The sequence below is a fragment of the Lipotes vexillifer genome, unplaced genomic scaffold (genome assembly GCF_000442215.2).
Source record: "Lipotes vexillifer unplaced genomic scaffold, Lipotes_vexillifer_v1.1 scaffold161, whole genome shotgun sequence".
In the NCBI taxonomy this organism is placed as follows: Eukaryota; Metazoa; Chordata; class Mammalia; order Artiodactyla; family Lipotidae; genus Lipotes; species Lipotes vexillifer.
Window position 1 is genome coordinate 857,835 of NW_006779016.1, and position 17,458 is coordinate 875,292.

A 17,458-nucleotide genomic window follows, 5' to 3' on the forward strand; every position below is an offset into this window, starting at 1 on the left:
ACATTTCTTACTTGTGTCCACTCTCCTTCACCATCAGGGTTTCTTGAATGGAAAGGCATGAAGGCTGGTAGGAGAGGCCATATAACACAGTGGTTGTGAGCACAGGTTGGAATCAGTCTGACTGAGGCCTCTAATAGTTGTTAGCTGTGTAACTTTGAAAAATTATTTAACATCTCTGCTACCAATTTCTTCATCTATAAAACAGAGATAACATTGTCTACCTTATGCATTGGTGGAAGGATTATGTGAGTGATTATGTGTGTGTGTGTACACATAAATACATGCATTAGTTAGAATAGTTCCTGACAGATATTTTTGTTGTGTTTTCTATTGTTATGAATGTAATTATTAGATTGCACTTAACATGGATTAAACCAACCAAGTTAACTACAAATTACAAATCTTATTTAATGAAGTTCCTGTATAAACTTCAACCCTTGACATTTGCCTCTTTCTCCTGAAAGTGAAGTATCGGAGTAAAAAACTCATTTGATTGAGGATTCTGCTTAATACAATCTGCTAAAATATTTATTCAGTGTGAAATGGTAATTGCTAGTAAAGGTTAAATATCATTGAGCGTTTACTATGTGACAGGCAGTCTCATATAACTCATCATAATAACTCTCTAGAGCAGGTAATATTATTACCCTTAATTTAATGAAAGAGGAAACTGATAATGTTTGCAATTCAGACAACAGGTTACATGTTTCCTTTGCTATATTCTATTAGCAGTATACTGTAGGAGTTAATCAACCAAAAATATTTCACACAGAAACCATTACTGTGTGGAGGCCATTGCTCTGGTTGGACTTCTCTATACCTAAATTTTGGTTTGCTGAAAACTGTTTGCAGGAAAACAGAGGAAATATGCTTAATAAGATAATTTTTCTTAAGTGCTTAAATACTCTTTTATGGATGCTGAGTTTCAAAATACAAAATTATACCTCATTTTGATTTATTTTCACATGTGACTGCCACTTGGAGTTACCATCAGTTGGTCTCTTAGTAACAATGAGGTTATAGCTAGGATGAGACAACTTTACAAACTTTAATTAAGCAGGTAAACTGGAAAGATCCTATAATTATAGAGTCCTATATATAGCACCATTTACCTTGCTCCACTTAAAATGAACATTTTCACTTATTTTGACAATCTCTCTTTTTCCTACTCAGCTAAATCAATTACATTTTTGTTCATGATATATGTTTATGACTACATCAGAATTATATTGAATCTTTTTCTTTCTATTTTTTAAGAATCCCTAATGTTTGAAAATGGACTCATTACAATGGTATTTATTTTAATAGGAGATGGTCACAAATCATACTTAGAGTCTTAATTTTATAAGGCAGTCATTTAGAAGAAACCTACTGATTAATACAAATGTTTCTCCTTTCTTTTTTAAGACAATAATTCTAAATATTAATTGCAAGATTTTTCTTTTTCTGTTTCCTTGCAAAAGTTGAACCAAAAAAAATTCTGTAATCTAATACTTGGAATAATGGTTGAATTTTGTGATAACCCCAAAACTGTGGCTCATGTCAATGCTTGGCGAGGAAAGAAGGATCAGACAGCTGCTAGTCTTTTAATTAAATTGTGGAGAAAGGAAGAAAAAGAACTAGGAGTAAAACGTGATAAACATGGGAAGATCGTTGGTAAGTGTATTTATAATTGTTTGTAGAAGCAATTAGATCCGTATTTTTAAAAAGCAATCTTAGGAAAGTATGGGGACTTACACCATACTAAGTAAATTAGTAGCAGGTTCATATTTTTATAGAATATTTTCAGGAAATGGTATTTGATTATATTCTTTAAATTGAAAATAAAAAACTTAACAGTACTTCTTAAAGAACTTTCTTTGAGTTACCTGCTTTTGTAAGTATATTCAGTAATATTTCATTTACCAATAAAATTTGGGACATAAGTTGAGTGCTTGAGAACAATTTTTATTGTATTTTGTACATTCCTGTTGATTCATATTTATACAGTTTACTTTTTATATGAAAGAATAAACTTTTAAATAAAAATAAATCAAATGTTCATAAATTTTAATTACTATGAAGTTAATAGTACCAGAATTTATATTTCATTTATCTATTTTATAATGCTACATTATATTTTCTAAACCTCTTACAATTCTTATTATAGTTTCATCTGTTAGTATTGTTTATTTTTAAGTGAAAATACTTCCCCTTTAACTTCTGATGATTTCTATCTTCAAACCACTTTTATTGTTTCTAACTTTTGATCTATAACATCATAAAATAGTTTTTATATTTACAGCATAATATATAGAAACCAAAAGCAAATAGGAGATTACATCACTGTTAAACTGACAGTGTTCAATTTCTGGATCTCAAAATTAGAAAAGTTTTTTATGTGAAAGTTTCACTTTTAAAAAAGTAATTTTGTGAAATTTTTATATTTTACATAAATAGTTAAAAATGAAAGCTTTAAGTTTTGCAACAGAATGGGGAAGAAATTATTGATTACTTATGCTTTTAAAGGAGTAAACATGTATCAGGCAGTATTGTACTCTTACAATATTTTTATATATTTTATGATGTCTAGACTAACATCTTAAAATTAAGTATTAATTTACTACAGTTTTTATCTATCCTTTCTACATTTTCATGATATCCAATGATTAGATACAAAGAAACCTCTATTTACTAGTTTTCAAGAAGAGCAAAAAATCACACCACTGCCTGCTAACTGCCCAACCATTGCAGTTATGGATGTTGCTGAGAATATCAGAGCAAAAATTTATGCTGTGCTGGGCAAACTAGGTAAGAAGTTACTCGTCAAATTCACAAGAGCCTCTCTCTTTTGCTGAGTGTTGTAAATTGATTTCACTTTGGAGTCCATTTTTCATATATGATGAACAAAAGTCCCTTTATACAGATAAATGCATATTCTATTGTTATCCCAATACGCAGGCTACACCCTTAAGCTCTGGGTTTGGGGCCAGGCATCAGTGTTTTTTAAGCTCCCCAGGTAATTCCAGAGTGCAGCCAGGATTAAAGGCAGTTAGTTTTAGATGGTTAGGCTTAAACACTATAATTCTGAATCACCTGAGGACTTGACCTTGCTTCTTATTAAAGAAAAAGTTCTCACTCTTAAGATTGTGAAAGTACAATATCATGGTCTGACCACAGCACAGAAAGTATTCCTCTTCTAATGACTAGATAAGGATGACCTGGCAGCTGTTTGTTATAGGAGGAAGCCAGAAGCTCACAGAAGTAACTTTTTCATAAATCAGGATGAAATCAAAAGCAATCATTTGCATTTGTTTTTATGATAAATATATGCCTTTGGGAACCACTTGCTCTGTTAAAGTAAATCTCTCTTTATAAACTTTGTTTAGATTTTGAAAATTTACCTGGCTTATCTGCTGAAGATTTTGTTACCCTCTGTATCATACATAGATACCTTGATTTTAAAGTAAGTACCTTCTTAACCTTGTTATTAAAATCTAGTATGGCAAAACATCAGTTGGGAAAGATCTATTTTTATTTGTGAGCAATCATCCATGTACCATGTAGTTTTTATTTCTCATTTTACATCTGATACTATTCAAAGAACATACAATTAACTGATTGGGTATTTTCCATGGGATAAGATTTCATCCAACTGTTAGTTTATAAAAGAAGATGGAAGTTACTGACATAGAAGCCTAACAGAATCTTTAAAATACAATTTCTTCTCTTTAGAGGGTATTAAGAGCTAGGGTATTAAGAGCTAGAATTGAATGAATTACTACTTATTAAAATAAATGATTTATACTTATTAAAGTATTATTTTATCATTACATTGTATGATGATCAAATATCAATTAAAGAGTTGCTTACTTTGCTGGTTATATACTTTTTGGTAAATAAATGCCATTGAAATTTTAGGAAAGTCTTTCCAACTAAACATTCTCTTCTACTAGTATTAGTACTATGTATTTGAATGCTGTAAATGAATAAACCTCTATAAAAAAGGAAAACAAGGCTGAATTTTATCCGTATTCTGGATGTATGTTTTTTCTCTAAATTTAAACATACCCAAGCACAGTAATTTCCAGATAACCCAGAATATGAGATGGAGCTACAGCATGATGAAACCAACATGTTGAGATTTTAGATTCAAGTATTACCTTAGCTGGAAAGTGAGGGACAAGGCCCTATTTCTCAAGGTGGCTGGGTACTAGAGTCCCGGGAATCCCCATGTTCATTGTTCTACAAATTCAGCTTGACCTAGCCTTCAAACAGGGCTTTAAGAAGGAAAGCATCTGTACTTCAGGAGGATGAGACTAAAGCAACAACTTGTACAGCTGTGAAAACAGTGTCTATAAAGGAGAGGGCAGTGATGATAGCAATAAACTACACTTAGGTAGTAGAACCTTACCCGTGAGAACCTATCATTGAAAAACATTAGGTAAATTACTTCTGAATACTCAAATGTAACTGTTGCCCCAAATCATTCTCAATGCACTTAACTTATTCCCAAGGAGTAAGTTAGGAAAAACTGGTTCAGTTAAGTGTTAACTTTGGAATGATCACCCAAATAAATTTTAGGTTACGTAAAATTATATTATTTATTTTTGGTTAACTTAACTTTTAAAAACTCTTTTAAACTTTGCTATAACAGATTGGAGAAATATGGAATGAAATATATGAAGAAATAAAATTAGAAAAGTTAAGACCAGTCACTACAGACAAAAAAAATTTGGAATCTATTATAACAGCATCAGAAAATATTGGAAAGATGGTTGCTTCTCTGCAAAGCAAGATGATTGAAAGCCAAGCATGCCAAGATGTGCAAAATGAACAAAAAGTATATACAAAAGTAAGCCACAGATGCCATTGAGGCACAAGAAAATAATTTCAATGTATAAACTAGTTGAAGTTATCCATAAGTTATATTTGCCTTACTTGTGAATGCTTCAGCACTTAGAGTTACCTTGTAATTTTCTTTTATAGTTACTTTCAGTGTCTTTGTATAGTTTTTAAAGAAAACATGGAGTTAATAGCTTGAAATTCAATTACTATATTCAGTGCTGCTTTATGGCATTATAATTTGATTTCTACAGGCTTACATTTTAAAAGGTAGACACCTGAGACATTTGCATTTTTTGAAAGGTCAAACAGAGTTCCAAAAATTGTGGTCTATTTAAATGTATACACTTAGCAAATTCTGACAAATGGTGTTTCTCTGTGACTGTATGTATAACCTCATTGAGAAAGTTGGCCCTCGTCCCTCACTCTGTGATAGGCCCTTACTAGCATGCCAATCATAGGCACACCGACAAGCCTCTCCTCACCTCAGTGCCAAAACATATACTGTGAGCACTCTACAGATCTGGTCTCTGACTTTAGCTAATCAGAAAAAGCCTGTCAGGAAAATATAAGCCATTTTCCCAAAGCTTTACACAGGTAAGAAACAACACATCAGAAGTTTTTGAGCAAATAGGTTAAGTGACTATTTAAGTGAACTTGTCCACAGATACAAAGATGACATAGATTCTCCACTTCTGTTTGGTGATCTTTTATGACTAAAATTAAGTATTTAAAACACTTTAAGGTGATTTCCAAAGTGTTTTCTATTGCCTGATCTTTTTACATCTACTATTAAATGTCTACATCTTCAGTCTAGTGGAACTTAGCATCCACCTATAAATTCTTAGATAACTCCCTGCTTAAAAGTTTTGTTTGTGAAGATTTTTTATTGCAAGGATGCTGCCATTTAACCCATTAATTTGCTTTTAAGTGGAGTACCCCATTAAAAGTTCTGCTCCTCATTAGTTCTATTGAATTGGCAGGATTCTGCTGTGTGGGCTAGCTATTGCTGATTTGTTGGTTATCGTTGATTTGTTATCATGGCTCTGACCCAGTTTATTTTTTAGCAGTTGTTTAATTAAATACTCTTAGGTTCATAATTTAAACTTAATAGTCTATTATATACCAACCAAGGGCATGTGTCCTCGGATTATATATATATTTAGTGGAGAGCCTGTTGGGAACCATAGTCTTTGTCCTTTGTCAGTAGTTACCTCCCTAGACTGCATCACGACAACAAACTCAGCACTCTCACAAAATTGCTGTCTTGCTGAAGGTGTAAATTAGAAGCACTTTTACCAATATAATCTTGCCTAAACTATTATCAGTGGCAGCAGAAAACTATTTTCTCCTGTGAATTTGCTCTTGGGTCATTTATGTAGCTTGTTCTGGGTTATAATCTGTCTTCACAAGTGATAATCACGTGAAACAATCAGTCTTGCTGAGAAGGATTATTGATATTTTCATATTTTGTATTTTTATAGCACCAGTTTTGCATTACGTTTCATGGGAAGCAGTTCAAACCTTGGCCACATAGTGAGGGAAGGAGTTTTTTTCATTTTAAGACTTTGGTTTTTTAAGTTGTTAAACTCTAACCCTTTTGCTAGTTGACCTTAAAATTTACGTTGGCAAAAACTAGGTCTTCCTTCAAACTACAAGTATTCAAGCCCTTTGGTATCCTTTCATAGAAACTGGAACTCTTAATTATCTTTCTTATTTCAGGTACAAGCCACACACAAGCAAAGAGAATTGGCTAATAAATCATGGGAAAATTTCTTGGCTAGAACATCAAATGTTAAAACTTTAAAGGTAGGATTTTTAAAATATTACAATATCCACAACAGTCAACTCTGACAGACCTTTTCGGGGATAACTATTCATTCACCTTTTTCTGTTGATTTTTCTGTGGAATACCAACACTATTGATCCTCATTTGCAGTTTAGGGCGTTAACTGAAATTCTGCATTTTTCAGTTACAGAAGATACCACTCTGAGCTTCATTTGGCTTAGCAGTGGGAGGGAGTGAAGCAAGGATGGTGTTCCTGGTTTGCATAAAAGAGATGAGAGTTAGCCAGGAATAAGCAGGAGAAATATGCTCCTACTTTCCATTCTGAGCCTTCTTATTTACTGATCCTTTCTGTAAGAAGCAGAGTGAAGGACACAAAAAACAACTGTCCATATTACTCTCTCCTTCAAGGATGCTTCCCCTCTGTGACCACCAAAAGAAACATTATATTAAAGCTTAAGTGGGAATTTGGGATAAACACCCCTTTGGGAAAATGTGATAACCTGCTTCAGCAATAAACTGGAAACTAATCTAAACAGTTTATAATGCTAATTGTTCACTTGAAATATGTAAGAAGCAGCATAGATTTCCAAAATCTCATTACTTTTTTTCCAACTTTTTCATTAATACTTGGGATACACTTTGATATAATGTTACAATTCTTCCTCTAGACATGAAATTGTTAAATGTTATATTAGCCCATGAAAATAGTGGAATCATTAAAATAGCAAAACCAAAATTAAGAACAAGCTTTTTCAAGGTACCATGTCTCCCCTTTGTCACTAAAAGTTCTTCCCAACTTTAAAATCAGCCCTCTCCATGCAGATAATTTGTTACCTCGAATTTAGCCTGTTCTAGTGCCTCAACTATTGAGCTTGACTATAACTGCAGCAAATTATATAGTTTGCATTATTCTGAATGTTTGAAACATTTAAGTGTACTGAATTAGTATTTAATTTATGCAAAATAATTTGAAAACATGTATCATCTATTGTAAATTTAGTAGCTTATTCAATTATGCACAAAAAATTGAACCTGATTTCCTTAGGACCTGCTTTATCCCTTGGTCATATATTACCAGTACCTATGGAAATCTCAGTAACATTTTCAGGTGTTTTCTGCAATGTACAAAGGATATAACTTGTTAATAACTATTTTCTTAGCCTAAATGAGTAAATGAGTAAATGCTAGTGCTAACTAATAAAGCATAAAACAGACACAATTAAATATATTTTGTATACTTCATTGTAAGTACCATAGTTAATGCTTTAATAACAATTAATTTATTTTCTTTCTAATTTAAAAATCTTCAGAAAGCAAAAAGACTTCAAGAGAAAGGTATAGAATCCTCTAGATACAGTGAGCGTCCACCAAATGCAATATTTCACCGGACAGATATTAAAGGCCTTAACACAACAGTAAGATTTTTTTCTCCATAACTTTTATTAGTAGATATTAAATTTAATCCCCAAAGAATGTTATTTCTATGGGGTTTTGTCTAAAATTTTTTTTTTGCTGTTCAAATATCAAATAGTTAAGGCATATTTATCTCTACCCTTGCCTAGTTCTGGTTTAGACCAGACCCAGCCCTCCAGGATTCCCAAGAAACTGCTATAAACACTAGTCAAAATATATCTCTACATCTCTTTGACAGAAAGGGTGCAGTGCCTCCTTTGCCTGGCAAATAGATCCATGCCATATTTCCAGTGTTCCTGGTGTTCTATTCTGGACATAATTTGGCCCTGATTGCAAAGGCTCCAAAGCCCTTATTTTTCCATTAGTCCATGCTGTCTCCTAGTTACTATGTACATTTTGTGTCTCTTCCAAAGTTAGCTGAAGGATGAATGCATTTTCCTCTTAGTGAAAAATTTTGTAAATGGACTTGTAAATATTTACTTTTGCTTTTTTTAGGTGCCCTCTGGTGGAGTAGTAACAGTGGAAAGCACTCCTGCCCGATTAGTGGGAGGACCTCTGGCTGATACAGATATTGCTCTTAAAAAACTTCCTATTCGAGGAGGAGGCTTACAGAGAGTAAAAACAGTAAAAACTGTGAATGAGCCAGAGAAGAGCGTTCCCACATAAAATACTCTGGAGACTTTTTGAAATAAATTCTGCTTATAATTTTTTAGTTAAATATCTGTATATATAAATGTAAAGCAAATATTTTAGAATAAATATTTTAGTAAAATACTATTAAAATAAAAGCACATATAATGTATTTTTATTGAAAATATCAACACATACTGTGAGAAGAGTTATCATCAATTTCTTTCTAAAGATTACAATTCTCTTAACTGAAAATTGTAAAATATGTTGTATCAGTTGACTCTTTCAATTGATGTGAACTACTCCAACTGGTTTAAGCCAAAAAACAAAACAAAACAAAAACAAAAAAACCCAACTTTTACAGGCTCTGGGGCTATCAGATCTAGGACTAATTAAAACTACAGGCATTGTTGGATCTAGGAACTGAAACTCTGTGAGTAGGCTCTTCTCCTTCCCTAGCAGCTCCTGAATTATATTCTCCCAGGTTGATATCCAGTAGAAAAGAGTGCATGCCGATCTCTCAACAGTCTCTGCAACTGTCTCTGCATCTTGGGACCCCTGATTGGCCATATGCCCACTCCTGAACCATTCATCATTACTTTGGCCAGATCTGAGAACTGCCTACACTCAGAGACAGAAGGAAGCCAATCCTATCCAAAGCATATGGATGGAGTAGGGAATCAGGATATTATTAATATATGTTATTATAAGTAATATATAAATACTGGGCAGCAAAAACATTTGCAACAAATATGTTGGTCAAAGTAAAATAAGTTCTCTCTCCTATACAAAGCAAATGTTATTCATAAGCTAAACAATAAAACGAAAATAAACATGTTTTAACTCTTAATATATAAATAAATTCTAATGCTACTTCTCTTCCTTAATGGGGAAGGAAAAGGGGGAGTAGAGAGAAACTCTTTTGGTGGTGGAGGTATCTTGCCAAATAGGAGGTAGGTGCCTTAATGCTAGATATAGAGCAAAGTGTCTGTGTCCCTGTATGGCATTATGCGGTTTCCACTCCATTTCCGTCAACCCCCTTCTCCACTCAGGAAGCTGCAAAATTGAGTTCATGTCCAGGGCTGGGAGAGACAAGAATCTGTTTTCTCAGAAAGGAAAATATACTGGAATTTGAGTCTAGACTAGGCCCATAGGGTGCACACAGCAGTGTACTGGTTAAATGTATAACAACCAGCTCTGCAAGGGGAAAAAACCCTTATCTGTAGTGTTTGCCAATCCCACTATGACCAATTTCAAGCTACCAACATGGTGCTACTGAATGCAGAGTTGGGAAGACACGCATAGAAACCACTTTCATTATCAGATAAAAGACGGCTCCAACACCCCACTGGGCCCACCTTCTCTTACTTTCTCCTCCCTCTTCCCCTCACTCCTCCCCCACCAATTCACATTCCTCCAGGAATTTTTCATTATTCTGTCTGTGAGGATAGTAGCATCTGCCATGAGAGGAGAAATTGCAATTGTTGTTATTGTTCTAATTAGAATGAGTTACCAGCGGCCTCTCACCCTGGCCCAGCTGCCCCCTTGTGGCTCACAGGAGTACATAATATGCATCAGCTTATCAGTGAGCTTTGTGCTCTCTTGAATCCCTTTCTCTATTCCCACCACCCCCAAGAAGATAGTAGACGGCATAATTTGTTCCTCTTCTTCACAGGCAGCCCTAAGCACAAAGGTTCCATGTAAAGGGGAGTTACTGAGACACAAGAATGGATGTGGGTAGGAACATGCAACGATGAGATGCCCATACAAAAAGCACCAGATACACGTTCAGGTACATCTGAGATACACATAGAATCGAGATGAAGTGTCCGTGGCTAAAAACAATGAATGTTTACTCCACTTTGTAGACTATAAGTTCCTTCCTCAGACTCTAGGCTCTCTAAAGACAAGATAGAAACCACATCTCATTCATTATTGTAACCAACACCTCAGTAAATAAATTATTGAATAAGTGTGATGGTGGCCTCAGCTCCTGGCAACCTTCTCCTCAACTTCTGCAAAGGCAGCAAAGTCCTGAGCTCAAAGGGAAGGTTCAGCCAACAAAATACTATACCGGGAATGCTAAACATGGACATGTTAAAGTAGTTCAAATGTATGTGCTTCATAACAGTGATAGACTTTCTCTAAAATGAGGCATAAATACTACTACATTAATATAACCAGTGGGTAGAAATAGAATTGATATTTCTTGGCTGAACATTATTTTTTGGATGTAGTACAACTTGGTATCTCCAGATTGATTAGGACTGACTGCAGTCAAAATAATCTGTGAGTTCTGTAGAACTTCTCCCTGCTGTTGTAGATCTTACCCATCAGGAAGAGGAAAGGTAAAATAGGGCAGGTTATTACCTAGCAGCCATTTAACAGAGGAAGAAATGTACACAGATGGAGGGTAGTAAGGTTGCTTAATCCAGACACTTGCACTTGGTAGACAGACAATACCCAAGTTCGCATATTACAATTCCAGCCACCCGGCAGCGAGCCAGTGAAATCAGTCCCTCTGTCTGACAGGGTCACTAATTCTAACACGTCTCCATCTCTCCTCATATCCTGTGCTCCCACCATACCACTTCTAAGCCCTAGGGGATTGGTGCCTCTCCCATCCAGCCTGGCTGAAAGATGGACAGTATATTTCCTTCCATGAGTCAACTGATAGAAAATTTCAGCTCCCAGACTTCTGCTAATAAACTAAATGAAAAGAAATTCAAGAAAATAAAAACGGAGTTGAGTGAGCACAGATGAAAGTGGCTTCAACACTCTTCGGTAATGAGATTTTTAACACATGAGGGAGGAGTTCATTCCATGATTAGACCCTGTTAGCCAGTGCTTGCTCATATTGGATGAAAACCAGTGAATAATTAGGTGAACAACTTTTGTTCATCTCGTCCTCAGTCTGCCTTCTGGAACACAGGGTACATTTCATATCACAGGAAAAAAACTATAATGTTCACCCTCAGTCTTTCTGAGTCAAATATCCAGTTTATTTAATCATTCCAGACTATGAACCTGGCCAGCCCTTTCTGAAGTGCTACAGTTTGTGATTATTCCTCTATACTGAGACCAACAGAACCGAGCAACAATTTACAGGTATAACAGGACACATGGAGGGTATAATGAAACTAGTCCCTCTCATTTTTACACACCTTCTGCCAACACAGCCTGAGCTTACATTAGTTTCATTGGCAACCATGTTTCATAATCACTTGTATTTGATTTATGTAGATATTTCCTTTTCAAGGAGATGGAACATAACTCCCCATTCCCTAAAGGTAATGCTTAGTGCCTCGCTTCCAAAGAATACAACATAGAGAAGGGAAAGTAACTTTACAGCCAAGAAACCTGGCAGATACTACCTCAGCCAGGGTTAAACGCCATCTGTGTTATGTCATGTTGACAGCATGTACCCTTGATAGGAAGTGCTGAGAACAGTGCTTTACTCCTGTAGTTTTCACCCAAAAAAACCTATAACCCCAGTCTAACCATGAGAAAAACATTAGGCAAACCCAAATTGAACGACATTCTGCAATACAACTGACCAGCATCGGGAAGTGTCAAGGTCATCAAAAACATCTTCTTAGAGCCTAAGAAGACATGACAACTCATTGTAAGTGGTGTCCTGGATAGGATCCTGGAACAGAAAAAGGACATTAGGGGAAAAACTAGTGAAATTCAAATAAAATATGAAGTTTAATTTAAAATACATCAGTATTGATTCATTAGTTATGACAAACATATGACTAATGTAAGATGTTAACAATAAGAAAAAATGGGTGAGGCATATACAAGAAGTCTTTGCACTAGCCTTGCAACTTTTCTGCAAACTTAAAACTATTCTAAAGTAAAAAGTTTATTTAAAGAAAAAAAAATTCTACAGGAAGAGGAGAGGAACTTTAAGCATAGATGCTCAATTTTTATCCATTGTATCACCTCATGAAGAAATATTTTGGGAGCAATATTAGATGTTTTGCTGTCTTTTTTCAGCTTTCAGTGCTCTGGAAAATAACTGGTTATGAGTTAAGCTATATGAGTTCAGCATAAACCCAAAGCTGCGAAACTGACTGAGTCTTTACCATAATAGCACTGCAAGAATTGGTGGGTTTGGGGTTTTTTTTTTTTTTTTTTTTTTTTTTTTTTTTCTGAGACAGCTGCCTCTGGCCTTCCTAACACCTCCCTCCCCAAAGAGATCAGCTGTCTCTTCCCTTTGCACTATACTACAGGGTCAGAAAATGTTCTCTATTTCATTCCTTGAAGGTGAATTTTCTTTCTTCAGTGGGAGAACAAAGTTTAATAAATAGTGCATTGACCAATGGATAGTACCATGAAGGTAGCTATTCTCCCTCCAAGATTTCCTCTCTTAGGCCAGATATGTAGTAGCTGCAATACAAGCAGAGTTAAAAAAAAATGCCCTTCCTCTGACAATAATTATTACTATTGATATTTTGTTTGTGTAAGATCAAGTAAAAGGATCAACATAGGATGGGATCAAGAGGTTTAACATGAACAAGCACCCTCCTGGGAGGAGTTCTCCTGGCCTTTTTTTTTTTTTTTTTTTTTTTTGGATGATCTGTCTGATCTAGTCTGATGACTTTGAATAGGGCAAAAGAGAAATACATATTGTTCCCCACTCAACACTATGTTGGCTACAATTCCTCTTTCTTGGAAAAAAAACATATTTTGACATCATAAAAGTGCTTTTGAATTATATTATTTCCTGCTGCATCTTTGTCCCACAGCAATGACAACTCTGGGAGTCAAGGATTGTGTCTGGATTGCTCAGCAGTGTACCTCCAAGCTCAATGAATTTTTTCGAATGAATAAATGATGAAAAAAGAATAAAATTTTCTATATACAGATGACATGAGTTGTGCCCCCAAACTAGGGGGATTTAACAGAACATTATATCTAAGTACCATCAAAAAGGTTTAAGATGGGGACTTCTCTGGTGGTGCAGTGGTTAAGAATCCACCTGCCAATGCAGGGGACGTGGGTTCGAGCCCGGCCTGCGAAGATCCCACATGCCACGGAGCAACGGATCCCGTGCGCCACAACTACTGAGCCTGCACTCTAGAGCCCTCGTGCCACCACTACTGAAGCCCGCATGCCTAGAGCCTGTGCTCCGCAGCAAGAGAAGCCACCACAATGAGAAGCCCTCGCACTGCAACAAAGAGTAGCCCCTGCTCGCTGCAACTAGAGAAAGCACACATGCGGCAACGAAGACCCAACACAGCCGAAAATAAATAAATAAATAAATTTATAAATAAATAAAATTAAAAATAAAATTAACTGCTTTTCTGCTTGTTCCTTTTTTTAAATGAGGACTATAAAAATGAGAACATAAAACAAAATTTTAGGCCTTAATGCATAGAAAAATAATATATAGCTTGGTGATGGGATACATATATCAGAAGCCACACAGTACACTACATCAAGATTAAATATTACTGTTTAGGATATACTGGCATTAGTTTTCGCACAGTTTTGAAGTCAAAATTACGTAGAAGATACCTGATAAAACTGGTTACAATTTTACTGCACTGATTGTTGTATTAAAAAATATGTTGTATTTGCATTTTAAGTGGTTTTTTCTTTAAAAAAAAGAAAGGCTTTACCAAGATGCCTTCTAAATAAAAAATTATTGACAAAATACCCCAAAATATGGAAATGATAATTCAATAGCCATAAAACAATTACATATCAACAAAAATACAATCTTCATCAATATTAAAGAATTAGAAATAATTTTGATAAATGCTACAGGAAATATTCGAGCTCATAAATACTGACACAGGGTTAAATTTTCAGGTTGGTGTCATCTTGCTTGAGGTATTTTCTGTGTTCTCTTAAATGTAAAACTCATGTTTTGTAAAATCCAGTCCTGTACGGTTAGAGAGGAAAAATTGTTAACATTTGTCCTAATATGAACTCTTAAGATTCCCTCCCTTTAAACAACCCTATTGAAACAATTTCAAAAGCCTAAATACATGTTGATGTTTAAAAGTTTTTTCAACAAATGTAATATGAATAATTATATGGCTAAATGGCTTTCTTATGAACTACTCATGGGGAAAAAAATAAGATGATAATCTAATGGTCTACAAAAATATATCATTCCAAGATCATTTAGAATCTAGTATTTGCACATCAGAGCTCCTGTGGTTTCTAAATAATATAAAATCAGTAAAAATGAAAATCAAAGCTGATCATATTAGGAAAAAATATGGCAAATTTGCTAGTTTATTAGATAAACTTTAAAAATCAGAAAGATTAAATATTGAATTTTTAAGAAAACTAAACTGCTATTCTCTTAAGTACACATTTAAATTACCTCCTGTTACCTTCTGTGGAAAATTATACTTGGGAGGCATCACCTGTCTTCTGCCCATTCCATGGGATCTTGAAAGCAAGCAGTCTATATACATGTCCCAGAAATCCTGAGCTATGCTTAAGAAGACACTATAATGTCTAGGCCGCTTGGATTTTTGCAGGAACAACATGAAATTCCAGAAAGAATCCACAGTGTGCTCTATCTTGATTTCCTTGAGATCTATCAGTGTCAAAGAGCAAGCATTCCAGCACTGGAGATCAATGTCTTCCATGATCCCTGGGCTGTTGCTGGCAAGCACCCCCTTTTGAAATTCAAAATCCACGTTAATCAGATTTATCAGCATCATGCAGCCCAGAGGCAGGTAGAACCATCTTCTTGTGGCAAAATCCATATTCTATACAGAAAAAAAAAAGAAGATATATTTTTAACTTAAAATTATTCAATTACTTGATGATCTGTTTAAACCTAAAAAGTTATAACTACTTATGTATTCGGTTTTGATCAAACCTAAAAAATTATAAATACTTATAGGGCTTCCCTGGTGGCGCAGTGGTTGAGAGTCTGCCTGCCGATACAGGGGACATGGGTTCGTGCCTCGGTCCGGGAAGATCCCACATGCCGCGGAGCAGCTGGGCCTGTGAGCCATGGCCACTCAGCCTGCGCGTCCAGAGCCTGTGCTCCACAACTGGAGAGGCCACAACAGTGAGAGGCCCGCGTACCGCATAAAAAACAAAACAAATAAATACTTAGGTATTTGGTTTTGATCAAGTCAAATTTGCCTACTATGTATTTATTGGTTTTCCTCTAAGTTGCTGACTCTCAGACTTTCCTTCGAAAGGATATAACAACAGCTTTACCAACATTCTGATAAACAGTCTTCAGGAGCCACTGAAATCCAGCACATGTTTATGAAGTTGTAATAGATTCATTTCATCAAAGACCTTTGGAGCTGAAAGAAACTCTAAAAAGCATGTGTTCCAACCTTCTACTTTTACAGATTAGAAAAATTCTCAGTGATATGATTCAGCAAGTTCTCAGGTCTCCTGTGTCTCTATCCAAGACTCATACCACAATACATTTCAACCAAGAAGATCAAAATGCAGCCCTTTCTACAGGTAACCATAAAAAATGGTGTGTGTGGTTTTCTTTAAATTGGGGCTTTCCAATCTATCAAGTGTTGGATGCTCAAGCACCATTTTAGGTTTCAAAGTTACTGATGAAATTTATTCATTAAAAAAATATTTGTTATGCACTGATATCTGGTGGATGCCTGACTTTTCTCAGGTTGTTCAGGAGCTGGTTAGAGAAGATTAACATACATACACAAAGGAGCACGAAGACAATATAAGTGATATAAGCCAATATGACATGGTGCAGCACCAATAACATTCAGCAAAATCTAGGTATTTTCTCACGATTCTTTGCACAAGTTTCCCTGAAAACTGATTGCTCAGTAAATCGGCCTGAAGCCTATAGGTGAAGTCAAGGTCTAAATTCGCTTTGAATGGCCCTACCATTCCAGGCTGGCATTGGAAATGTCCCTGACACAACCTTGACAGCCAGGTCGGAGGAGTGGAGCGGCGAGGACAGATCCGGAAGACAGTACTCACCTTCTTCCCCGTAAACCGCCGTCCTCCACTCCCCCCAACCACCCCCGCCCAAAAAAAAAGAAGTTAGGTTAAAGAGACAAACCCAACGAAACAAATTTAAACTTAGGTTAGTCGGGTCGTTTCACGTTGTGGAAAATTGTGCAGGTTTCCCAAACAGAGGTGACAGTGGCCAGTTTATAATACAAAGGACTGAGTGGGACCAGAGAATTTTATTCCTTAAGAATTTCAGGTTACCCTCCGGATCAGTGCTCTCCTGCCGGGTCGGGTCACCTGGACGCAGACAGGGAGCCCGCGAGGAATGGTACCTCTCTTAGGCGGCGGAGGCGAGCGTCCGGGTGCGATGTCCTGCGTGCGCTGCGCTCCCTCGAGGGATGAGGACGGACAAGAGGTCTCTGAGCGGACTCCCACCCCCTGCCCAGCCGAACCCAGCCCTGCAGGCTGGTGACAGGTGGAAGCGGTGCTCTGCGACCTGCCGCCAGCGCACCCCGGGCGCCCTGAACTCGACCTAGGGAACCGTCTCGGCCGCACCGCGCTCCGGAGCCAAGCGGCTCAGGCTCCCCGGGAGCGGGCGCTGCGGAATCTGCTGCCGCCGCTGAGGAATCTGCTGCAGCCGCTGGGGCCTCGAAGTCAGCCCTGCAGCCCGAACCACGCTCCCTTTCTAGAGACTGAGCGAGGGGGCAGTGTGTGGCCGCTCTCAAGGCCCCGCCCTCACCTTGCCCACCTCCCCAGTCCCGAGACCCAGGAACAAGGACAGTGTGAAAAAGAGTAAAGTCACAAGAGTATCTCACTAATGATGATAGAAGAAAGATCCTAAACAAAATATTATCAAACCAAATTCAGCAGGAT

At 36.4% G+C, this 17,458-nt stretch overlaps 1 protein-coding gene across 2 annotated transcripts in view; it reads left to right on the plus strand.

Annotated features, from left to right (window-relative positions):
* The window catches only part of CFAP69 (cilia and flagella associated protein 69), a 69,605-nt gene extending 60,619 nt beyond the window's left edge, over positions 1-8,986 (plus strand). For both annotated transcript variants that reach the window (XM_007452052.1, XM_007452053.1), the window contains exons 17-23: positions 1,464-1,656; positions 2,653-2,790; positions 3,369-3,445; positions 4,637-4,834; positions 6,547-6,633; positions 7,924-8,028; positions 8,522-8,986. In XM_007452052.1, coding sequence (XP_007452114.1) covers positions 1,464-1,656; positions 2,653-2,790; positions 3,369-3,445; positions 4,637-4,834; positions 6,547-6,633; positions 7,924-8,028; positions 8,522-8,692 — 969 coding nt within the window. In that variant the 3' untranslated portion in view covers positions 8,693-8,986. The remainder of the gene's footprint in view (positions 1-1,463; positions 1,657-2,652; positions 2,791-3,368; positions 3,446-4,636; positions 4,835-6,546; positions 6,634-7,923; positions 8,029-8,521) is intronic.
* The last annotated feature ends 8,472 nt before the right edge of the window (positions 8,987-17,458 follow it).